The following is a 26,327-nucleotide window of genomic DNA, read 5'->3' on the forward strand; positions in this document are numbered from 1 at the left end:
TCATATTTGCTGTTTGTTTTCCTGCGAGGGTTCTTTTCCTTCCCCTTTTCTTTATTCTTTCTTTTATGTGAGACACATAGTGTTATCTTAAAGTGGTGTGTGTAAGAGAGTCAGGCTCAGTGCACCATCTTGCTGAAGGAAGACTCTCCTGTTTGTTCTCCTTATTAGTTAATCAACAAGTATCTATTAAGTACTTACTATGTGTCAGGCACAGACACTGTTGCTAGGCACGGGGGATACAAATATAACAATTAAAACTCTCCTTTCTCAAGGGACTTACATTTTAATGTGGGAGAAAGTACCAAAAAAAAGGGATAGTCAAAACAAATATGAAGAGAATAAATACAAAGAAGTTAACCACAAAATCTGCTAAGGCTTAATGTAGAAGGAGGTATTTGAATTGTGTCTGGAAGAAATACAAATGATGAGATGCAGGTAAAGATAGTGAACAGGGTGAAGGCATGGAGATGGAAGAGGGATTGTTGTTCTAGTCCTGCTGTTTAGCTTTAAAACCCCCTTTGCACATTCCCCAAAAGAGAAAAATCTCTATTTATACAAAAATATTTATAGCAGTTCTTTTTGTGGTGGCCAAGAATTGGAAATCAAAGGAATGTCCATCAATTGGGGAATGGCTAAACAAGCTGTGGTATATGATGGTGATGGAATATTATTGTGCTATAAGAAATGACAAGCAGGATGATTTCAGAAAGACCTGAAAAGACTTGTATGAACTGATATATTGTGAAGTGAGCAGAACCAAGAGACACAGAGACAGGAATATTGTTTGATGAAGAACTGTGAATGACTTAAACTATTCTCAGTAATACAATGATCAAAGACAATCCCAAAGGACTAATGGATGAAGCATACTATACACTTCTAAAGAAAGAATTGATATTGATTGAACACAGACTGAAGCTTGCATTTTTCTTTTATTCAAGTTTTCATATACAAATTTACTAATATGGTAATGTTTTACATAACTGCACATGTATGACCCACATCTGATTGCTTACTGCCTCAGGGAGGGAGGAAGGGGAAGGATGGAAGGATGAATAAAATCTGGAACTCAAAACTATAAATAAAAGTGTTTATTATTTACAACATGTGATAGGCATTTAATTTGGGGAAGCTAAGTAGTGAAGTGGATAGAGCACTGGCCCTAGAGTCAAGAGGACCTAAGTTCAAGTCTCACCTCAGACACTTACTAGCTATGTGACCCTGGACAAGTCACTTAAGACCAGTCATCCTGATATACATCTTGTCACTGGACCCAGATATCTCTGGAAGAGATTGAAGTTGATGACCTTGCATGCACCTCCCTCACTTAAAAATCCAATCCAGTGCAAGTCATGACATCACCCTGATGTCATCATTCTCTTTGAGAGCGAAGGACAAACAACAACACAACATGTGTCAAATCTATATTTCGAGCCTCATGAATTTCCATTCATGGCCCACCCCATATCTCCAGCTTCACTGTATATAAAAGAGGAAGGATTTTGCAATCTACTCAGATATCAGGGTTCAAAAAGGGAAGTAATATACATGAGACTGGAAATAATAGTTGGGGACTTGTGGTAAAGGGCATTAAAGCTAAACAGAGGATAGTATATTCTTTCCTAGAAGTAACAGCGATCCAGTAGAATTGATTGAACAGAGAAATCACAATCAAATTCAATGAAAAACACCATGGCAGTTATTGGAACATGAACTAGAATGGGGAGAGATTTAAGGCAAGGAGAGCAATTAGGATATTGAGGTAATAATATAAGTGATTATTTGTCCTGAACTGGTAGAAACAGTAGGAACTAGTAAAATAGAGAAAGAGGGTCAAATGTGAGAGAAGTTGTAAACTCATTAATTGGAAGGGATCCAACAGAACAAAGACAATAAGACAAGATACAGTAAGAAGAATGTTGGGTTTGGAGTCAGAGGTTCTGGGTTTGAATTCCAGCTTGAGCAATTGTGACTAAGTCACTTAATATCTCTGGGCTTCTGTTTCCCCTTATTTATGTCTGCAAAAAGAAGGGTCAAGATTCAATATTGTATTATCATCACTACTAGTCATAAAATGTTAGAATTGCAAGAGATCTCTGAGATCTAATCCAGCTTCTTCATTATTTTACAAAAGAAAACAGAGTCAGAGATGCAAAGTGAATTGTCTGAGAATATACTAGTCAGTGACAGAGACAGAGAAGCCCCACATCTTCTGAAGTCTAGATGACCCTTCTTTCCTCTGCTCCTTGTAAAATGAATATGCTTTCTAGAGAAGGTTTTTTAAAAAGGGTTTCAGAAAAGCTACATCCCTGAACTTTACTGAAGTCCCCAAAGGGTCTGCCCTAGGAAGAGAAAATCCCATTCTAATGAGTTCCTTTAAAGTGAACTGATGATCATACCCTCCCTCCACCCCTAACAAAAGAGGAGTGTATAAAGGCAGCCCAAGATCAGACAGCTCTTCTAAGCACTGCTGCCCCTGCCCATTCTCCCTGTCTCTGACATTCCTAGATCATCTTACTCATTTCATCAATGACCTTGCCACATCTAGCTCTACCTCTTTGTTCACATAATAGGGCATGTTTTCAGAAAGATGAGGGAGAATGGGGCTATTTGGATAGAAAGTGGATGGGTGGCAAGAAACTGAAATCTGTAGTAGTTATAACTTGCTCTGAATTCTTGGGCTTTGCAGAAGTAAGATATTAATGGGAACTATTGTTACTTGATGCTAGTGGCTCAGGTGAACCATTTCATAAAAATAAAAATCAAATTAGAGAAAGTATCAGACTTGTGGAGGAGGTCATTGCTTTGTAAGAGCACCTTTCAAAACTAAACATGTCTAAGACAAAACTTACTACCTTTTCCCTAAAACCTCTCCTTTTCCATGCTTCCCTACTTCCGTAAAGGGTACCGCCATCAATCCAGTTTCTCAGGTTTATAACTTCACTGTTATCCTCATTCTCTCTCAACCAATTAGGCGCCAATTCTTGTCACCCTAACTTTCCCAACATCTCTCAATTCTGACCCCTTCTCTTTACTAAAAAAGTTAACACTTAGTTCAGGCCTGAACTATTTCAGTGGCCTCCTAATTGGTCTCCTAGCCTCAAGTCTCTCTCCACTGCAATCCATTCTTCACATAGCTGTCAAAATGATTTTCTTTAACTGCGATTCTAACTATGTCACTCCTCTAGACAATAAACAGGTCCCAGTTCAGAACCATGGGTCCATTACAAATTTATATTATATAAACTCAACTGAGCTTTCACTGCAGTATTGCAATTCATTTACTCCTCTAGTCTCTAAAATGGTTCTTTCAAAACTTTTTATTCTTTCCTCAAAGCCCACATTCATCTTTCACCCCCTGACCCCAAGTACCCTCTCAGCTAAAGTGCTGAACTCATTATTTCTCAAGAAAATCAAGGTTATAGGCCACAAACTCTCCTGACCTTATGATACCACAAACCCTTAATACTATTTTCTCAAATCCCTTTCACCCCAGTTACTTATGAACTAGACATTTTTCTTGCCAATTCCTCCACACGTACCCTTGATCTTATACCTTACCAATTGTCCAGCAGATTGTTCTCACTTTCATGGACTTCCTTTTACTAGTCTTTAGTATTTCCTTAGAAATTATTTCCTTCTCTGCTGCCTACGAACACACTAAAGTCTACACTGTCATTAAAAAATCCTCACTAGAGCCAACCATCCCTGGTAGTTAGTCATACATCTCTCCTCCCTTTTCCAGTCAAAATCCTTGAAAATAGCCATTTATGCTGGCTATCTCCATTTCTTCTCTTTCCACTTTCTTCTAAACCTTCTGAAATTTGGCTTCATACCTTATCACTCAACTGCAATTTCACTCTCCAAAGTCACTAATGATCTCATACTTTGTGACGTGTCTTGCTACACATTGGACCCTATTGATCAGCCTCTCCTCCTGGATATTTTCTTACTCTGGGGTTTCATCTTACTTCTCTGAGTACTCTTCAGTCTCTTTTTCTGGTCTATCATCTACATCGCATCCCTAATGGGGTGTCCAAGAGGACCGAGATGGTGTTGGTTGGTTTTCTAAGGTTCTGATCTGAGCCTTATCTCTATATTCTTATTGGTCACCTCATCAGTCCCATGGCTTCAATTATCCCCTCTATGTAAAAGATGCCCAGATCCAGCTCTAGTCTCTCTTCTGAGCACCATTCTTGCATCACAAACTATGTATTAGACATTTTGAAACTCAAACAACTCATCATTGTAGAATCTGAGAATTAAAGTCAAAAGCCGTCTAATCTAATTCATACATGAAAGGAATGCCTACCATAACTGACAATAAGTGTCATCTAACTTCAGCTTGGAGACATCTAAGGAGGGGAAACTCACTATATCTCAAGGCAAACAATTCTACTTTTAGGTAGAGTTCTAATTGGTGGCAAACATTTTCTTGACATTGAGGATAAATTTGCAACTTCCACCTAGAGCTCCTGGTTCTGCCCTCTGGGATCAAACTGAACAAGTCTGATTCTTCTTCTCTATGACAAGCCTCTAAATACTTGAAGACACAATCATATCCATGTGGGTCTTCTCTTCTCCAGGCTAAACATGCCAAGGTCCTCTAAATGATCCTCATGACACAGACTGAAGGCCTTTCACCATTCTATTGTCTTCTTATCTTGAGCTTATTAATTCCCTTGTTAATTCCCATAACTTAATTCAGTATTCTAGATCGTCTGATTAGGACAGAATAGAATGGACCATCACCTTCCTAAGCCTGGAAAATTGCAGTCCTCTTAATGAAACCCAATTTTGCATTAGCTGTTGTGGCTGCTCTATCACAATGCTGACTTATACTGATCTTGTAGTCCAATAAAACCTTCAGATCTTTTCCAGAATAACTGCTGTCTAATTATGCCTTCCCCATCTTATGTTTAAGTTGGTTTGTGTACCCAAGGGTAAGACTTTTACATATATCCCTATTGAATTTTACCTTATTACCTGCAGATCCATGCTCTAGCCTAAAACTCTAAAGACACTTAGGACTACTGATTTTGCCATACAGTATGTTGGCTTTTGTTTTTTTGGGTTTTTTTTTAGGAATAATTTGTTCTTCCTTACAAACTGGAGTGTAGATAGGTGTTCTTCCGAGTCCTTTCACTACTCCAGGAGGGAGATCTGCCCTACCTTTCAAGCACAGATAGGAGTCATTTGGCTAAGGCACAAATACCTAAAGGGGTAAGGCAGGGTCAGCTGTGGCATAAAAAGTCTGAAAAGGGCTTCTAAGCATCTTAAAGGCTAACCAGCTTGTCTAGTTAGAAATTAGGTAGGCCAATCTAAGTTTTCTGCTCTGTTACCTGTGGTGGTTCCAAGTTCCTCAACAAGTATATTTGACTACTACTACCTCCAGCATGCTCTTAAATCTCTTTGCAGAGAATATTGGTTGGGAGTGGCTCTAGTGGAATCAGATACTAGGACAAAGTTAACTTTTTCTGATTTGCAATGAAGCACACTTTGGAAAAGCTCCCCCTTGATTCAGAAGGCTCTTGGCATCTGGCTCTTTCCATCAGACATAAGAACAAGTCAGATCAGCGCCCTTTAATGTCAAGATTTCACAAAAATAAAGAGAAGAGAGGTAATCTACTAAATATGACAAGAGCAGTATGAACAAATGAAAGCACTCCTTTAATTAAATGCAAGAACAATCCCTGAAAGAGGAAAGCCATCAAAGGAAACATGTTAAAGGTAAGACTAAATATCAAATCTGGTTACAGAAATTATAAATGAATAGAGAGAATGAGAGGGAAGAGGGAAAGAAATTTTTTTGATGTTTAAAATAAATTAGAATTAGTCTAGGTAGGGATCCTCTTTAAAAGGAGATAACAACTCTTAGATGTCAATTACTTTATCTAGGAGATGAAACCCAATTAACAGATATTAACGGATAACAGCCTAAGCCTTGAGTTCAGAAAGAAATGCTGCTACCATACAAATGGGGATCCTTAAACAAAGAAAACGCCATTTATGTCCTAAAGCAAGAGTGCAATCATTCTTGTATTCTAGACTAGGTTGTAGCCTTTTCTAAGTGAAATGACAGCATTTTATTTCCTTATCTAAGCTTCTCAGTCTGGTTTTCAACCAGACTAGAATTATGTTGTTCCTCTATATCTTTAAATCTGTAGGGAATAGAAAGCAGACTAGAAATAACTAATTCATGCCCAAACTGGAGACAGGCAATGAGCTGACATGCAACATGCAATGCTGCGCAAAACACAAACCGGTGATCCAAAGTGATGGAGAATGGAGTTGTAATCAGCCTGGCTAAATTTAGAGAACAGGAACACTTTTCCCCATTAGTTCAAGGAGGGAAAGTAGTCAGTATATTTATTCTTCAGGTCTTCAGGGAGCAAAAGGGACGCACCCAGGATAAACATTGTGCATTTCGGTAGGCCCAAGATGGAATTTAATTTTTGTTCTAAAAATAGAAAAACCTCAATAGGAAGAGATAGAAAATGGCTTGTTTATGGCTCCTGTGCTGACATGGAGATGGCTTTGGGTTCTTAAACCCTATTCTAGTGAAGCACAAGTTCGTACCAAGGGGAAGGTCTTATCAAGCTGGAAAGGCTTTGGGTATAGGTCAAATAATAGACTATAGTCTGAAGGCCAGTCTAATTAGATTTGGAGAGCTCATCAGAGAGTTGGCTACTAGGTGGTGAATAGTTTTGGTCAGAGAAACTCATGGAACCATCTAATAAAAGAATGGAGAGACTGTCATCTGCATTAATGGAAAGAATAAACCACACTGCTGAAATCACTGCTCTTTTGAGGTACTGAAGAACTGTTCATGACAAGTTAGGAATCAAAGAAAGCATAGACTAACAGTAGAAAAACCTGATTCTTCTGTCCAGGCTCTAATCACTAGGCAACATTTCCTCCTAGGAAACACCCATTTCAGCTTTAAGCCACACCCAAAACAATGACATTACTTTCCACACAGCAATGAAAAGGCAAGTGCGCAAATAGACTCTGAAGGGCCAAGGTTCTCACACCATTGACAGAAACCACACAAAAACACGCTTACACTATATTTATCAAATTCTATAGTGATTTTGACAGAGAAACAGGTTAGTTTTGTGTTACCAGGAAATCCCAAAGTGAACCAGACACTACTGTGGAGGTTCTGCTGGAGGAGGAATGGAGCCACTCGGATCACTTCATCCAGCTTGGGAAAGGCATCCTTGGATGCCTTCAGGATATGCTTCAGGCTCTAAAAAAAAAATTCCATGCAGACCTACCTCTTGTTGTTGGTAGCATGTCTGAAAGCCCTTGCCAAGCAGTCACCATCTCAGGGTTCTTTTCCACATCTGCAAAATTCTTCCACACCCTGATGGCACCATCATCTGAAGAGGAAAAGAGAAGGATATCAAAGGCATTGTCTCTTTCAGGCCCTATTCAGGAGTCTGAGGAGAGATAGGAAGTCAAATGACCTGTATCACTGCAAAAGAATGAATGTCATCTCATTTGGTAGAATGACAAATGAAGAAATGGTCCTAGGCTTTGTCATAGTTCTTCTTGTTTATAGGGATGATTTCAGTATTAAAAACTGTAAGGGTGCATTATTATTTTCCTTCTCCTGGGCAAACATGCCTAGCTAACTACAGAACAGGTCCTTGAACCAATTTCAGCTTCTCTAGGACCCGAGACTATTATGTCCCTCTTATTAGTACTGAAGCACTAGGTGTAAAATCCTTCAGGATGTAAGAAGAACTATGACAAAGCCCAGACTCTGAAGAGTACTCTTCACTTTGTCTATTCTGTTCCTCTCTATGTTAACTTTCTGCGTGTTAAGAAAAAAAAAATCCAATCATTTCTAGGGAAAGAAAGTCTTTGTGGCCTTTCACACCCCCTTCCCACATTGTTTAATTATGCTCAATACACAAACTGTAGTTTCAATGATGGAAACAATTGAAATCAGCTGGACTGTAAGATTAAGAAACTGAGCTGAGAACACTATTGTCAGTTCTCAGAGTCTACTGAGTACAGGAAAACAATCCTTTATGATCTTTGTTGTTCCTTTCGATGGCCTCACTTTCATAGAAATCCATCAGAGGAGCTGAGGGAGTGTCTGCCATAGCCTAGGCCTGACAGCTAGCCTTTATGGCTTAATGCTAAGTAGAACATTGAAAGAAAAAAAACCTCATGTGTGTATATTTCTTTCAGTCTATCACCTGTTCACTGTCTCACTTTCCTTGTTTAGTATTTGCGTTATTCAGAACTCAGTTTCCTCTAAAGCCATGGTAATACCAGCACCTTGAACCGTCCGAGGCATCTGGCCAGCTATAAGCTGATAACCTCACCTCATACTTTGGAAAGAATTAGCTCATGCAGCGGGCACCTTTAGTAAATATTTGTTCAGCTAAATGAAATATTCTTGTTCCAATCTTAACCTCATCTTCTTCACATCCTTTTCCCTTCACCTTGGTTTTGATTTCTCATTGACTTCTCTTTCAAATTAAATTCCTCTCCTTACTTTCTCCCTTATCAGCTAAGAAAACTTAGTTTATCCTATCCCATCCTCACTATTAATCTGTCCTCCTCTTGTAAGTACTTTCTTAACTTTTGAAGGGATGATTCAGACTCACCTACATTAAAATACACATTTGCTGATGTGATTATCTCTTCTCTATATTGAACTCTTGATCAATCAATCAACTCTGCATTATCCCTTTCACCTCTTATTCTATTACTGATCATGTCTTGCTAAGACCCAACCCTAGATCACTCCACTCTTTATGGCCTTTGCTTCTATTTCATGTGCTATTGAATGAAGCTGGGGAAGAAACACAAAACTGTGCTGTCCACTATAAATTTATGCTATATAATAACAATGGGGATATTATTATAACAAATGGCAACTATTTTATACCTTCCTAACCAACTTATTCTCCTCATCCCAGTGGCTTTTCCAAACTATTTTATCCCTTCTCAAGCCTCCTATGACATGCCTCGCTCTACGCCCTCAGCTAAGAACCTTATGTCATATTTTACTTGGGAATTTGAGGCCATTTGCAATGAAATTCCTCTTCTCTCTTCATTTCAGACCATGCAGATGACTTTCACTACTGTCTCCTCCTTTGTTTCTGTCGCTCATTTGGAGATAGCCCTTTTCATTGTCAAAACTCTCTACATTCACAAATGATCTCATTCTATCCCATCACAAGATGGGATAGCAGACTGCACCTACTTATAATCCCCACTCAATAACTTATCTTCAATTGCTCCCTGCGTACTGCCTGTTTCCCTGATGCCTACAAACATGCCCATGTTCTCCCTCACCCTTAAAAACAAGAAATTAAAACCCTCACTTTATATGAACATCCCTGCTAATTACTGTCCTCTTTCCTCCCATTTTTGCTAAATGCTTTGAGAAAGCCATCTCAATATACTCTGTTTTTAGTTTCAAAACTTATCATTCAATTGAAATTGCTTTCTCCAGTCACTTTTGTGCAAAATCTAATGGCCTTTTATTAATCTTCATCCTTTTCTTTTTAAAATTGATCTACTTATTTATTTACTTTTTAGTTTTTATTTTAATTTTTCTCAATTACATGTAAAGATATTTTTTGAGTTCCAAATTTTTTCCCTCATCCTTCCTTCCTTCCTCCCTCCGGAGGCCAGCAAGTAATTTGATATAGGTTATACATTACTATCATGTTAAGCATATTTCCACATTAATCAGAACAAAAGGAAAAAAAATGCAAGACTGAATAAACAAGAACAATAATAAAAAAGCAACAAAAAAAGTGAAAATAGTATGCTTTAGTCTGCATTCAGACTCCATAGTTCTTTTTCTGAATGTGGAAAGCAGTTTCCACCATAAGTCTTTTTTTTTTTTTTTTTGGTGAGGCAATTGAGGTTAAGTGACTTGCCCAGGGTCACACAGCTAGTAAGTGTTAAGTGTCTGAGATGGGATTTGAACTCAGGTACTCCTGAATCCAGGGCCGGTGCTTTATCCACTGCGCCACCTAGCTGTCCCTCCACCATAAGGCTTTTGGCATTGTCTTGGATCTTTGTATTGCTGAGAAGAGTTAAGTCTATCACAGCTGATCATCACAAAATGTTGATACCATGGGCAGTGTTCTCTTGGTTCTTCTCATTCAGCATCAACTCCCCTAAGTCTTTCTGAAATCCATCTGCTCATCATTTCTTACAGCATAATAGTATTCCATTACATTCATACACCACAACTTGTTTAGCCATTGCCCAATTGATGGGCAGCCTCTCAATTTCCAATTCTTTGTTACCACAAAAAGAGCAGCTAATTTTCCTCCTTTTGTGACCTCTCTCTAACCTCTGACACCGTGAATCAACCTCTTCCCTGCCATACTTTCTCCTCTTCATGATACTGCTCTCTCATGGTTATCCTCCTACCTATCTGACCTCTTCCCAGTTTCCTTTGCTAGATCTTCATCCAAGTTATACCGGCTAACCACTGCATATTGCTCTCCTACCTACTCTCACTTCCATTTTCTATAGCAGTAATGGGAAAATTCCAAAATGCAATCTCAAGCTGATTTCATCTAGTCCACAAGGTGAAATTGTTCTGATCATGCTTGATATAGTCCAGAGAAAAAATTATCTTATGGTAGTGGGCAGTTGTGGTTAAACATTTCATGATATAGGCTCTAAAGGTTCTTAAGAATATGAAAAACTGGGAGCAGCTCTAGGTGGCACAGTGGATGAAGCACTGGCCCTAGATTCAGAAGGACCTGAATTCAAATCTGACCTCAGGGGGGCAGCTGGGTGACGCAGTGGATAAAGCACTGGCCCTGGAGTCAGGAGTACCTGAGTTCAAATCCGGCCTCAGACACTTGACACTTACTAGCTGTGTGACCCTGGGCAAGTCACTTAACCCCCATTGTCCCGCAACCCCCCCCCAAAAAAACCCCAACCCCCTAAAAAAACAAAACCCAAAACAAATCTGGCCTCAGATGCTTGACACTTAATAGCTGTGTGACCCTGGGCAAGTCACTTAACCCTCACTGCCCCACCAAGAAAAAAAAAAAAAGAATGAGAAACTGAAGAGCAATGAATACTAGCTACTGTTTAAATATTCAATATATTCTGAAGCACACAGTCCAAATTAGCAAAAAAAGTTTTTTCCCATCTCAATCGACAATCTCTCAATGGCCTTCTTTTCCTATAAATACTCATAACATCAAAATCACAAGTTTTGAAAAAAAGAGCTTTGAAAAATATCAACATGTCCAAAATGGACCCATTATCTTTGCACCCAAAACCTCCTCCCATCCAAATGCCCATATTTTTATGAGGGGCATCACTATCCCCTAGTCAACGAGGTTTGTAACCTTAAAGTCATCCTTCACTCTTCCCTCTTCCTCACATTTATATCCAATTATAATCCCACAATGTTTTTCCACTTCCTTCTCCTCTTCACTTACATGGTCATCCCCGTCCCCCCCCACCCCCCATGTCTGCACTAATGTACATAGCTTTCTGATTCTAGTCTCTACCCTATTTAACTTATCCACATTAACAGCCAAAATAATTTTTATAGGTAGGTCTGATCATATTACTTTTAATAACAACAACAAAATTTTTAATGACTCTCTTGCCACTATTATAAAATACAAAATCCTCAGCTTGGCATTCAAGGCATCCCACAATCTAGCTTCAGTTTACTTTTCCTGATGTATTTGATATTACTTCCCTTTCAAATGCTCTGGGCTAAACGCCCCTGTATATTTCCATATGCTGTCTCCTGCACCTAGAATTAACTCCCTCCTCTGGTCTACCTGTCAGAATACTTATTTCTTAGTAGATTTTCTGAGATCCTTTCTAATTAGTAGAGCTTTCTTATTTTTCAATCTGCCTCGTATTGTGTAATGTTATCTCTTCCCAGGAGAATGAAGGTTCCTTGAGGGTCAGAACTTTTTGTCTTTGTCTTTGGTTGTGCCTAGCACACCCCAATTCTGCTCCTCTGACAGCAATTTTTTTTGGGGGGTGAGGCAATTGGGGTTAAGTGACTTGCCCAGGGTCACAAAGCTAGTAAATGTCAAGGGTCTGAGGCCGAATTTGAACTCAGGTCCTCCTGAATTCAGGGCCAGTGCTCTATCCACTGTGCCACCTAGCTGCTCCGTGATTTTTGTTAATAGCACCACTATTCTTCCAAAAATATATGCTCAAAACTGTAGTTTAAATTCTTTGATTCCTCCCTCTTCTTCACTACCCCTCTGCCCTTCAATATTTTCCCCTGGAACTATGGCAGTAACCTATTAATTGATCTCTCTGCTCTAATCCATCCTTACACAAACTCTAATTGGTTAACTTTCCCATACATGGTGATCAACAATGCTTTCCCATTCCTACTGGAAAAAGTAGAACCTTTTTGGCCAGATATTCATGGCTCCATCATTCAGTTTCAGTCCACCTTCTTATCTTATTTCACACCACCCAGCTTCACCTTCTCTATACTTAAGTGAAAATAGGATCTGACAAATTCCATGAATATATCCTCTACCTTCTCATCTCTAGGCCACAGTTCCTTATGCCAGGAATTCCTTCTTTCTATCCCTATCTGTTAAATTCCTACCTATCCTTCAAGAATGAGTTTAAATGTCATCTTTCTCATGAAGTTTTCCAGCTAATCCCAGTTAGAAATGATTTTTCTCCCGTTTTGGAACTCTCATTGGATTTGTGGCACCAAACTGCTTCTCGTGCATATTTGTTAAATGCTTTGCAAAGCTGGAGGTGCTCTAGAAGGGCTGCCTATTATTATTCTCTGCATCACTGTTAGTTGTATATAGCTTAATTCTACTACTAGATGGTAAATTCCTTGAGGGCAGGGACCACATTTTCTGAATCCTCCTCAGTTACTAGAAGAGCCCTGCTTAATGAATGTTTGCCGAGTGGTTCAGTTTTTAACAACATGTGAGTGAATCAAGTTTTTTACGTTTTTCTAAGAAAAATTAAAATACATTGCTTTTTGTTTCTGACCCTTAATATTTTTTAACCTCTTTGGTCAGTGAGCTTTGATAGAAAAAAAATGTCTTCTGCCTATGTCCTAGAGTAAGTTCTCTACTCCTACCTGCTTTCAATTCCTCTTCTCAAACTCCTTCCTTGATCCTGTTCTAATTCCTTAATTAAAGGGGCAGCTAGGTGGCGCAGTGGATAGAGCACTGGCCCTGGATTCAGGAGGACCTGAGTTCAAATCCAGCCTCAGACACTTAACACTTACTAGCTGTGTGACCCTGGGCAAGTCACTTAACCCCAATTGCCTCACCAAAACAAAAAAAAAATTCCACCTCTAATTCCTTAATTAAGGTTCTTCATGTGATTTTACATCATTAACCTTCACTAAGATCAATAAAAACATCCTCATGATTTGATCTTCGATTGTTTTCTCCAGTAATTCTTTATTACTTTTGATATCATTGTATCATACCTTTCTTATCTGAGAAATAAAATATTCTGACTTCATATAATCATCTTTTTTCTCTGTAGTTGCTTATATTTCTTCATTTTTATTTCCAGTGACAGATTTCTTCAGATTTCACGTCATTTTTTGCTTGCATTTATACTTGTGTTTTAGCTCCAATCCCCACCACATTCTACCCTTACAGTTTTTAATACTGAAATCATCCCTATAAACAAACACTCATTCTTCTAGTCTAGCCAGTAACTTAATCCTGTAGCATGGAAATGGCATACATTTCTCCTAATCCTTACTGACATTTCATTATATTGAATCTGATCACAACCTTCTTGGTTTTTTTTGTCTTTAAGCAGTTACCACTCCATTCTAGTATAGAGGAGTACTCAACAATGACTGAGAGAATGTAAATAAACCAGCGCTTTCTATTTCTAGGTGATGACAGGAACTGGTATTGATGGTTTGGCAGAAAGAGACTGTTGGGAAAGTCTTCTTGTTGTTGAGTTGTTTCAGTTGTGTCTGACTCTTTGTGATCCCATTTGGGTTTTCTTGGCAAAGATACTGGAGTAACTTGCCATTTCCTTCTCTAGCTCATTTTACAAATGAGGAACTAAGACAAACAGGGTCAAATGACTTACCCAGGGTCACATAGCTAGTAAATGTCTGAGGCTACATTTGAACCAGGGAAGATGAATCTTCCTGACTCCAGGCACTCTATCCATTGTGCACCACATAGCTACTCCAGGAAACGTCTTACAGAAGGTCAGTCCCAGAGCAATTAAAACATACAGGCTAAGTTTCTGCCTTTAAATGATATTTGACATTGAAGTCACAATTTTTTTTTAGCATTTTATGATGATAACCTCCAATCAAGAGATTTTTTTTTTCATTAGGAAGAGAAAAAATACAATTAGATCAAAATATGTCTTGAAATAGCAAGCATGGCTACCTCTCCAACTCAGGGGTCCCAGGGTCCCAAGCCCTGAAGTCCACTAATGTCCTTGATGTGTTTCCTGGGGGGGGGGGGGGGGGGGAGGGAAGGGAACCCTTTCACACATTTCTTTGAACAAGTAGAATGAGGCTTACCTGTGGCTGTCAGCAGCAGTGAACAGTCCTGGCCATTCAGATACTCCATGGCAGTGACTCTGGTATATCGAGGATTTCCATTGTGGAAGTAGTCCAACTTCTCCCCTTTTTCCCAGTCCCAAAAACTTGGGGAGTATAAAGATAAAATAAGAAATGGAAGTGAGAACTGTATCTGTTTTATTAGCAATACAAAGAAATCTCTATTAAATCAGTACCTTCTCAATTATAAAGGTTTATACTTATTACAAATTAAACTTGTTTTTCTCCTTGGGGCGTCTGAATGCTTTTTTTAAAATTAATGACTTTCTATAACATCTCTTGCTTTTGCAGAGGAAGTAATAAGATTAAATTCCCATTACAAGTCTTTCTGTTACAAATCTAGTTTTGATGAGACTATTACATGTACACTAAAACCAGGAAACCACTTTATCTTTATACACAGTATAAAAGTAACTTCTCAAAAATATAACATCTGATTTACTGTCCATTAACCCACAGTTATTACTTTCGGGTTTCACCCCCTTTATAATTCAACAGTAGTCAAAAGCAATAGAGACGATGCTTTCAACCTTTTAGAGATCAGAAAAGGAGCAAAGGATATCTTTGAGTCAATTTTTGAGATCTCCCTGTTTAGAACAAAACAGGAGAGCCCCACATTCAGAGATGTGAGTAAAGTCTGCAACATTTCAGTGTCCTTCATATGTAAGGTCAAGCCATGTGGAAGCCATGTGGAATATTTAGTTAATACTTAATGAATTCAGGAGAGTAATTACCACAACCCTTACCAAATGCTGTCTTTATCAGCTACAGCTATGCAAGGGGTGAAGGGATGGAATTTGACCACCGAGGGAACACCGGGGTTCCTATTAAGGAAGATCTGATCATCTAGTCTTGTAATACCTACAAAAAGTAATGGAGAAGAAAGTACCTGGTAATGAATCCGAATTTCTATGTTTATACCAAGAAATTGAGTGCACTGCCTTGTACAAAACACTGGCAAGAATACAATACTTTCACATGAATGAAATCTAAGCTCATCTGAATTTCTACAGTGATAACAGTCTATAGCAGTATAGTTGTATATATTGTCCTTATTCTTTACCTGTTTCAAAGCTTATTAGATTTTTTTTTTTAAGGGGCAATGGGGGTTAAGTGACTTGCCCAGGGTCACACAGCTAGTAAGTGTTAAGTGTCTGAGGCCAGATTTGAACTCAGGTACTCCTGAATCCAGGGCCGGTGCTTTATCCACTGTGCCACCTAGTCGCCCCTAGATTAGATTTTACAAGGGCAGGAATCTCATCTTCAACTTCTTCATATGGGAAATGTCCTCTGGAAAACCCCTCTTCATGTACCCTGGATCCCAGTCCATCCCATCTTCTCTAGCACATTACATAAATTATCATTCCTGTTCTCTAATTTATATTCAATCTCTCCTTGACTTCTAGCTGTTTTCCTGATGCCTATAAACATGTCTATGCTTCCCCCAACCTCAAAACAAAAACAAAAAAACTTTACTTGATCCAAACATCCCAGCTAGCAAGTCCATCCCATCTTCTCTAGCACATTACATAAATTATCATTCCTGTGCTCTAATTTATATTCAATCTCTCCTTGACTTCTAGCTGTTTTCCTGATACCTATAAACATGTCTATGCTTCCCCCAACCTCAAAACAAAAACAAAAAATTTTTACTTGATCCAAACATCCCAGCTAGCTAATGGCCCGGTGTTTCCCTCCCATTCTTATCTAAACTCTTAGAGAAAGCCACCTATATTTAATGCCTCCACTTCTCTTCTCAACAATCACCTCTATTACCAAACCCAATGGCCATTCAATCCTCCTCGGCGCCTCTCCAGGTTCCAGCACTGTCAGTCATCCTCTGCTCTGTGATACTTTTTCTTCTTCCTAACATTGCTCTCTCCTGCTTTGCCTCCTACCTGTTGGAACACTGCTCAGGCTTTTTCTTGGGATGTTCTGTTACCTCATCTCACCCAGGTTTCCTTCTAGGCAGATGAAATAGCAACTTCTGATCCTGCTTAACCCTCTTACCTTCCTCCCCATGCCTACCCGCGGATATTATTTTTCCATTTACACTCTTTATATCTTTTGTGAGTTGTCTCCCTTACATTAGAAATGTAAGCACCGGGGCAGCTAGATTGCACAGTGGTTAAAGCACTGGCCCTGGATTCAGGAGTACCTGAGTTCAAATCTGACCTCAGACACTTGACACTTACTAGCTGTGTGACCCTGGGCAAGTCACTTAACCCCAATTGCCTCACTAAAAAAACAAAACAAAACAAAACAAAACAAAACAAAACAAAACAAAACAGAAATGTAAGCACCTTGGGAGCAGGGAGTGGTTTTTCCTTTCTTTGTATCCCCAGTCTTTAGTCCAGTGACTGGCACATAGTAAGCAAGTACTTAAAAATGGCTGGAGAGGGGATTAAAAGTGTATAACAAAGAAAAAAATCTAGAATCTAAGGAGAAGGGATTTAGATTTACTCTTGGATAAATGGGGAATGGCTGAACAATGTGTTATAAGAATGTAATGGAATGTTATTGAGCCATAATAAATAACAAAAGTGATGATTTCAGAATGAAGAGAACAGAACTAGGAAAACAATTATATAAGGACAGCAACATCTTAAAGAAAAACAACTGTGAAAGACTTTTAAGAATGCTGCTCAAAGCAATGACCAACCATGTCTCCATAGGACCTATGATGAAGTATGTTACTACTTTCTTAAGATAGGTGATAGGCACAAGAGACATAAAATGATTTGGCTACTGTGTGGATTTGTTTTGGTTGACTGCAATGATTTGTTGCAAGGTTTGCCCACCCCACCCCTTGAATTTTTAATTAGTCAGGAGGACTGAGGAAAGGGGAAATCACAATAGTGATGGTTAAAAAAAAAAGGGCCATTGTAACAATGAAAAACATACAGATGAAAGTAAAGAAGTCCCGAAAGAAGTACAAACAAGCAGGACAGGTTTTTTTTTTTTGTGCGTGAGGCAATCGGGGTTAAGTGACTTGTCCAAGGTCACACTTAGTAAGTGTCAAGTATCTGAGGTCATATTTGAACTCAGGGCCCCAGCAGGACAGTTTTGAAAGTAAAATGTAGGGCAGCTTTGTGGAGCAGTGGATAGAGTACTGGCCCTGGAGTCAGGAGGACCTGAGTTCAAATCCAGCCTCAGATACTTGACACTTACTGTGACCTTGGGCAATTCACTTAACCCTCATTGCCCTGAAAAACAAACAAAAGTACAATGTAGACAAAAACACACAGATATATGTGTGTGTGTGTGTATGTATATTTGTCAAAATACATCCGATTTTATACATAACCCTCTTGTTTCTGCTATGTGGAAATGATCTTAAAAAACATCTCAGTTCAGAATAAAAAAAAGGCCCTGAAACATTACAATTAAAATTTCTTGAAGGTACTTTTCAGAAGTACAGTGGTTATGAAGTACATAGACGTAATTACCTCAAAAACAGCATAGGCTGATGCTTAAACAGATTCAAAGGGTTGGATACCATCTGGGAATATAGCTCCAAAGAGGGTATGAACAATGAAATGGCCAACCATACTCTACAGTAATATTGTCAAACAGAAAAAGAAACAAATCCTTGTGCTAGTATACTGACTTAGAAAACCACAAATTAACGTTATCTATGTAATATTGTATTTTTTTTTTGTTAAAGATTTCCCAATTACATTTAATTTGGTTCCCACTAAATTCCTGGCCTCTGGCCCAAGTTTGACAATTCTGTTCTGCAGGATCCAAGACAGAAAACTGGGGTAGATAGAAATCTCAGATGGGATACAGGTGGGTATTTCTTATGTTCAGAACCTCTCTTGCACATGAAACAAATTTTTAGGCAGTGGTGAAATAAAGGAAACCTCCAAGTCCTTATTAACTGACCCTTCTGAACTCTGAAATTCCAATATGGCATGCTTGAAAAACTTTTGAGATGATTTAAGCATTCTTCTGTGCAGAAGAGTGAGCAATACTGTGCATTAGCTGGAAGCCAATTCACCTTTAGAGCAGAAGGTCAAAGACATAAGTGATTCAACCAAATAAAGGTCCCCAATGAGAATTAACCTGGCATGTAGTATTAAGGAACTCTTGACAAAATACTGATAACTTGAAATTCTGTAAGTAATGTAGCTGTATAGACATATGTCTGTCAATCTTTAAAAAATTTTTTACAACTAACATTGATATTCACTTCTTCCCAACTCTCCCTCCCCTTACCCTCAAAAAACTAAATCAAACCAAACCAAACCAAATATGATTAGTAAAGTAAAATAAATTTCCACATTGGCTTCATCCAAAGATAGATCTCTTTCTCATGTGAATCTATTGCCTCTCCCACAGGAGGGGGGTAACATTCTTTAACACTAAGGCAGCTAGGTGGCACAAAGTATAGAGCACTGAGCCTGGCAACAGAAAGAACCAAGTTCAAATGGGGCATCAGATACCATTTGTGTGATTCTGGGTAGGTCACTTAATGTTTGACTGCCTCAGTTTCTTTAACTCTAAAATGGGGATAATAAAAGCACCTGTATCCTAGGGTGATTATGAGGATCAAATGAGATAGTATTTGTAAAAAGTATAGCATAGTGCCAGGCACAGAGGAGGTATTATGTAGATATTTGTTCATTCCCTTCATCACTGTTACTTTAGAATCATGGATGGTCAATGCATTGATCAGAAAGCTTAAATTTTTCAAAGTTGTTTGCTTTTTTACAAGATGGTTATCATATAAACTGTTCTCATTCTGCTTATCCACTCTGTATCTGTTCATATAAATCTTCCTAGATTTCTCTGAAATCATCCTTTATGTTACTTCTTATGGAACAGTAATATTCCACTATATTCATATACCATAAGTTGTTCAGCCATTTTCGCAATTGATAGTCAATTAGTTTTCAGTAGTTACTATAAATATTTACATAAATATGGGTCCTTCTCCTCTTTCTTTAATGTCATTGGGAGTACAAGCCTAATCCTCCTTTAATGACAAAAAAAAGCACTGATAATTTGTTCACCTTCATTTCCGGATCTATCTCACCCCACCTTTCAACCCAGTCAGCCATGCCTTATGACAAAGGATAAAAAAGAAAGAGAACAATACTGTTTAGCAAAATTAACAAACATATCAAACAAGTCTGACAGTATATGTAATGTTTCCCACCTCTGTAAAGAAGGGAGGGAGCTGCAATTTCTCATTTCTATTTCAGGACAAGCTTGCTCATTACAATTGCATCACAATTTCATGTAACTAGGGTCTTTTGTTTTAAAAGTTCTTCTTAAACTGAGAATCTCAGCTAGGATCATAGTTTTCTTTTCAGGAAAGAAAAAAAAAAAGATGACATTTTTCCCACTATGGTATAAGTATCTCTGCATTTATTCATAAGTACCAGTAAGTGGTGGTGCTGTGCCATGCACTAACACACACACACACACACACACACACACACACACACACACACACACACTTACTTATTCTATATGCTGCTATCCTCACAGTATTTATAAATGCCTTTTCTAGAAAGTACTTGAGAAAATCTGGCTGCTGTTTGTCCTTCTTACTCGAAGAGGACCAATGATATCGTGATGTTGGGGTCAAGGTACACAGTGCTCATTCTTGAAAGCACTTTAAAAATCTGGCTAGATAAAGGTTTAATATGTTAATTTGCTTTGTTACCATTATTTTTTTTCTTTAGGTATCTCTCTTCTTCAAAAGTAGGAAGTATCCACTTATGAACATCTATCCTCATTTCATCCTCATGACAAGTGGTTTAAGTTGATCAAACAAAGGCTAACTAGGTTGTAAGGTTTCAATTACATAAGCTAAACAGTACAGCTTCCAGGTATTCTTCATTTTCAATTTGGTGGTAGAACTCTAGGTATAGTTTTGATTCAAAGAAGTTAAAGAGAAAGGTGACACTTCAGGTTCTTAAGTTACTAAGAAATCATTTGTACATTATGGATGTTAGCACAAGAAATCCAGCGCTACTGAGGATGCAGTTGAAGGATGTATCAGAGGGAATGTAGGAAAATGGAGTAATTGCATCAATCACCTGGGTACAGGGTCCAGGTGAAACTGCTCTAATTGCTGATGACAGTTTATTTATTTGGTTCATCTGGTTCAAAGTGTTAAACTTTGTTGATTTTCAAATAAAGGTAATACTGAACCCAAACTCTGAATATGAGAAATAACTGAAAGAGGGCATGATTTAAAATTAGTGTTCAGTCATTCTCAGTTTTAAGTATCCATGTGCTATTTTGACATCTTGCAATCTCTCATTTGCTTATTTTTATAGCAGTTCACCAGTCCTCCTGACAAACACATCACATCCCATTTTACTAAGTCTGAGAAAGTGAATCTAAATCTGGTCTGTACAAAGATGGCCTATGCTGTTTGCAAAATACCAGCTTTGGTTTCCTGAACACCCAACTCTGATTTTACTATTTAATTCTGACCTGAAACACTACAGTAGAAACTCTCTTTTAATATCATAGGCTCAGATAGCCTCTGGCTATTAATTGTCTGAGGCAGACTCAGCAATAGATTGTCTTGAGCAATAGGTTAACCAATTCATTTGAGAAATCCAAACCGAAAGGCTGAAGTCTCAGAGAACTTCCATTGTCTAAGGAAAATAATTTCTAGATATGACAGTTCAGGGAAGTGAGGTGTTGAACACTGGTTTCAGAGAACGGTCTAAGTTCTATTTTACCTGGGAGGATATAGAAAGGCTTTCTGGAGGAGTAGGTACTTGAGTGGAGACTTAAAGAGGAAGATTTTAATAGCCAAGGATGGAGAGGGGATGAGCTTGCGAGAAAAGATGGAAGGATAAGATTGTCTAGGATCTAATTTGGCTGGAATGTAGAATGCATGAAAATGAGGGATGTAAAATAAGACTGAAAAGGAAGGTTAGAGGCAGCTGGTAGAGGGGACATCAATGACATAAAGGGAAAGGGGGAGAAAAAGCGTCTATGTAATGCCCACTATGTGCCAGGCACTTTTTATTCTCATTTGATCCTCAACAACGCTGCAAGGTAGATGATATTATTGTGCTCATTTAATAATGGAAGAAATTCAAGTAAAGAGAGGTTAAGTGACTTGCCCAGGGTCACATAGCTAGTAAGTATCTTAGGTAAAATTTGAACTCAGGTCTTCCTGACTCTAGGCACAGTACTCTATCCACTGAACCACCAGCTGCCTCTAATATGATAAATTTCCAAACATTTGTGAGCTTTATCTATTTTACTGACTGCCACCCCATAAAGACACAAAAAGTTATAAAGAACCAAGATTAGCTTTCAATAGTGCACTGAATATACCTGTTAATGAAACATGAGGCAGAGACATAATAAAAGGGGAAAAAAAACCCTATAAGCGTAAATGAGGTTATACATAAAAGTGTTTCAGAAATACCACTGGGCTTAAGAAGTAAACAATCATTTGTTATGCTCAGTGGAGCAAGGGTATATACTAGAATCATTTAGATGTCTGGTGAATATTATGAGATCACATAATTCAGCACTGCTAAATAACCTGGTTTGGACGGATGAATAATTGGAATGGCATTTGACAAAGGCCCCACTCTGGCAGTACCCTTTAGCTCAGTTGAGAGCGACAAGAGTTTATCTTATTGAGCCCTTCTTATAGCTTTAAAAAAGTAACACATATTATTAATCAGATCCTTATGGGACAGGGAGAAAGGCCAAAGTGGTAAATCAATAGAATCTGTTAAGAGTTTCTAAATTATTGATTTTATGCTAGATCCTTTGGCAGTACTGGACCCATCATCCACAACCAGTATAGTTCCTGAAAGCCCTAGCTGCTGACTTGCAATTCCAAGGCCCTTAGAGTTCCTGCATTTGCTTAATATGGTGTAGTTGCATCATTTCTCAAAAGGGGGAAAGCCTACTCAATTTGCTAGCTCACACTGAAAAAAAAAAAGCTACTTTTCTTTTGGTGCTTATTCTGATTAAATTGGGTTCTTTCATCACTAAATTTTACTGAGTGGTACACAGTACATGTACTTGTACTTTTTCTGTACTCTTTTTTTTTTTTTTAAAGTGAGGCAACTGGGGTTAAGTGACTTGCCCAGGGTCACAAAGCTCGTAAGTGTTAAGTGTCTGAGGCCAGATTTGAACTCAGGTACTCCTGACTCCAGGGCTGGTGCTCTATCCACTGCACCATCTAGCTGCCCCTTTTTTCTGTACTCTTGATGGCAATGGCTAACATCTGCAAATATACCATGGTCTGGGCTATTCAGAAATAATATAAGTAATTCGTTCTTTTCTCCAGACTTTTTTCTGATGCTTACTTGATGAAAAGTTGTTTGGTGCAGAGTATGTTATACTTGGAATCAGAAGGACCTAGATCCAAATTCTTCCACAAACATGCTCTAGCTGGGTGACCTTGAGCAAGTCACTGGCTCTATGTGCTACAATTTATTTTTCTGGAATATGGAGAAATTACATCTATATTAATAAACTCACGGGATTATTGTGAAGGTCAAGTGAGATAATATAAGGTGGATAGTGTTTGGGTGAAGATCAAAGGAGGTGGCAACAGAGATGATATTCTTAGTAAAGTATACTACAGACAACTTAGATAGAAGGAGAAAACCAATGAAGAGTTTGGGAAACAGATCACAATCCTGGCACAAAGCCATTATATAGTAGTGATGGGGAATTTGAATTGTCCACTTGTATATTAGAGTTCTCTGAGAAAAGCAGAGTAGCTAATAATTTCTTGGTTTGCCTTAATAAGTTTAACTTTCTAAAACTAGAATCAGAGTCAATAAACATTAATTAAGCACTTACTATGTGCCAGGTACCATGCTAAGCTCAGGGGATACAAAGAAAGACAATTCCTGTCCTCAAGGAGCTCATAATTTAATGCAGGAAGACAATACATAATGGTTAGGATCACTAAGAAGTTACAAGGTATTGAAGTAGAAATGATGGGAACATTGGGAGAAATGATGGAAGAGGAAAGGAAAGTTGGTCATAACCTGATATGCATCTTGATTTTGGAAGAGGAGTTTTTATGGTTTCAGAGAAAGGATAAATATGGTTGCACCAGCTCAGAAAGGCTAGGAAGCTCTACAATGAAAGAAAAGCAATTCCAATAAGATAGGGAGAATTTTGTCTAACAGGATTGTTGTGAATGTACATGGAACTCAATAAACAATTTAGACTTAAAAGATATACATTATTATACTATAGTCCTAGACAAGAGTGATAGTCACAACTTTCTATTTTAAAAAAAAAAACTTTTCCCCCAACTTTCTAAATAAGGAAGAGAATAGATATTGTTAATGATAAGCTGGAGATGAGGATTCCTGGTGAAATTGAAAATGTATTATTCAAGAGATGGGTTGGAATGGATGATCTTCAAACTAGTAAATTCTGTGTTTAGTGCTTCCAGAACAGGAAGCAGGGATCATCAAGCGCCAACATGGACTTATTAAAGAGTCATAGCAGACTAATCTCATTTTCTGAACAGGAGGCTGTAGTACCTAGAGATTATCTAGATTTTAGTGAAGTACTTATCTCATGCTCTTCTTGGAAGCAAGATAGAGGGGGATGTGGGTTAAACAATAGTATAACAAGGTATATTTAGAACTGATTGAATGGTTGGGCACAAAGAGGATTAATTAATGATTCAAGGTCAACTTGCAAAGCAGTCTCTAGTGGATTGGCTTAAGGATCTGCACTATGTCCTGTGCAGTTTAACATACCAATTAATAATTGAGAAAAGCAACATCATACTTACTGAATGAATAGATGAAACAGCTACAAGGGATAACTAACATGTTGCATGATAGAGTTAGGATTGTAAAATGCTTAGCACAGTGCTTGGCTCATAGTAAGTGCTATATAAATGTTGGCTATTATTTTAAAAGATCTCAACTGGCTGGAACATTGGAACGAATCCAAGAAGATTAACTGGGAGAAACATAGTCTTACACTTTGGTTCAAAAACCCAATTTCCCAAATGTAAGTTAAGGAAGTTGTAGCTGGGAGAGGAATTTGTATGAAAAAGACCTGGAGATTGAAAAGATCAAAGAGAAAAAAGACCCAGATATACAAACATATGTATTTCCACCCTTTCTGTAGTGACAAAGACATGGAAACTATGGGAAGGCCATGAACGAGTTATGGTATATGAATAGAATAGCACTGTTCCATAAGAAATTACATACAGAATCAGAGAAACCTAGGAAGACTTGTATCAACTGATACAGAGTAAAGTCAAAAGAACAGGAAAACAATTTATTTGATAACAACACTGCAAAGACAAACAACTTTGAAAACCTTAAGAATGCTGAAGTGCAATGCAATAACCACAACTGTGAAAGACCAGTAATGAAGCATGCTAACTATCGCCTGTCAGAGAGGTGATGCACTTAAGATACAGAATGAGATGTACGGTTTTGGACATAGTCAATGTAGGAATGTTTTGCCTGACTATGTGTACCTGTTAAAAAGGTTTTGTTGTCCCCCCTCTCCATCAAAGTGAGAGTGAGAAGGAGAAAAAAAAATGCTCACTAAAAAAAAAAAAAAATCTAAAATCCCTAAACCAAAACCAAAATAGCATTTTGTGTAGAGCTTTAAAATTTGCAAAGAGTTTTACATGTTATCTCATTTGATCCTCACAACAACCTAGTTAAATAGGTGTAATTAATACCCGCATTTTACAGATGAGGAAACTGAGGCTCAAAGAGGTTTGAATGGCTTGACCAAGTCACACGGTCAGTAAAAGGTGAGGCAGGACTTGAACACATATTTTCCATGAGTCCAAGTGCAGTACTCTACACACTGAGACAGCTAACTGATGTCTTAACAAACAAAAAATAATCTGGGAGTTTTAGTTGATTGCAGACTCAATATAAATTAATAGCAGCAGCCCCTCAAAGGTGGTCATGATGTAAAAGTAACCCTGATTTCTTCACTATGTCGGTGATGAATAAAGCTCTGGCATCACAGGCCCTGACTATCCCATGCTATGCATCAGGGAACCTAGGCCCAGGGTTGGGGATGGAGTGCCTTGTTTGAAGAACATTGAGGAAGACAGTGTCACTGAATTGAAGCATATATGGGGGATTGAGAGCAGCAGGGGGTGGTGTAAGGTATAAAACTGGAAAAGTGCAGGGGTGGGGGTGGGGGGGGGTTGTTATGAACAGCTTTGAACACCAAATACAGGACTTTAGATTTGATGCTAGAGGTGATATTAACTTCAGCAGAAGTTGATGTGGTTGCATCTTTGCTTTTGGGAAATCTCTTTGGAAGTGGAGTGGAGGATGGGCTTTAGTTTTTCTTGAGAACAGTCAGAATGGAGAAGGTACAATACCATGAGAAGACTGGCTGAAATCTGGTGATGTTTATTTAGCCTAGAGAAAAGTTGGCAGGGGGGAGAATAAAGGAAAAGGACAGGAGGGACAGGGAGAGAGAGTGGTCAGGTTAAATGTATACAAGTGACCATAATGTGGAAGAGGAATTAGATCAGCTGATTGGCTCTGGAGGATAAAATTAGGACAGTTGTTGGGTGTTTTAAAGGAGGAGATTTAGAAATGCTCTAAATACATATTGATTAGAGAATGCAAAACTAAAACGACTCTAAAACAATCTGTCAGATTGGCTAACATGATGTAGAAAACCAAGGACATTAATGCAGTGTTGGGGGAGTTGTGAACTGGACCAAACATTCTGGAGAACAATTTGGAACTATGCTGAAAGGGCTATAAAAATGTGCATAAAATATCCTCTGACC

The 26,327-nt window shown here is 38.3% G+C and overlaps 1 protein-coding gene across 3 annotated transcripts in view; it reads right to left on the reverse strand.

Annotated features, from left to right (window-relative positions):
* The window catches only part of RPTOR (regulatory associated protein of MTOR complex 1), a 505,620-nt gene that overhangs the window by 41,647 nt on the left and 437,646 nt on the right, over nt 1-26,327 (reverse strand). For all 3 annotated transcript variants that reach the window (XM_044002818.1, XM_044002819.1, XM_044002817.1), the window contains exons 26-28: nt 15,310-15,424; nt 14,525-14,649; nt 7,281-7,385 (exon numbers count right to left, since the gene is read on the reverse strand). In XM_044002818.1, coding sequence (XP_043858753.1) covers nt 7,281-7,385; nt 14,525-14,649; nt 15,310-15,424 — 345 coding nt within the window. The remainder of the gene's footprint in view (nt 1-7,280; nt 7,386-14,524; nt 14,650-15,309; nt 15,425-26,327) is intronic.

This window comes from Dromiciops gliroides, chromosome 4 (genome assembly GCF_019393635.1).
Source record: "Dromiciops gliroides isolate mDroGli1 chromosome 4, mDroGli1.pri, whole genome shotgun sequence".
Lineage (NCBI taxonomy): Eukaryota > Metazoa > Chordata > Mammalia > Microbiotheria > Microbiotheriidae > Dromiciops > Dromiciops gliroides.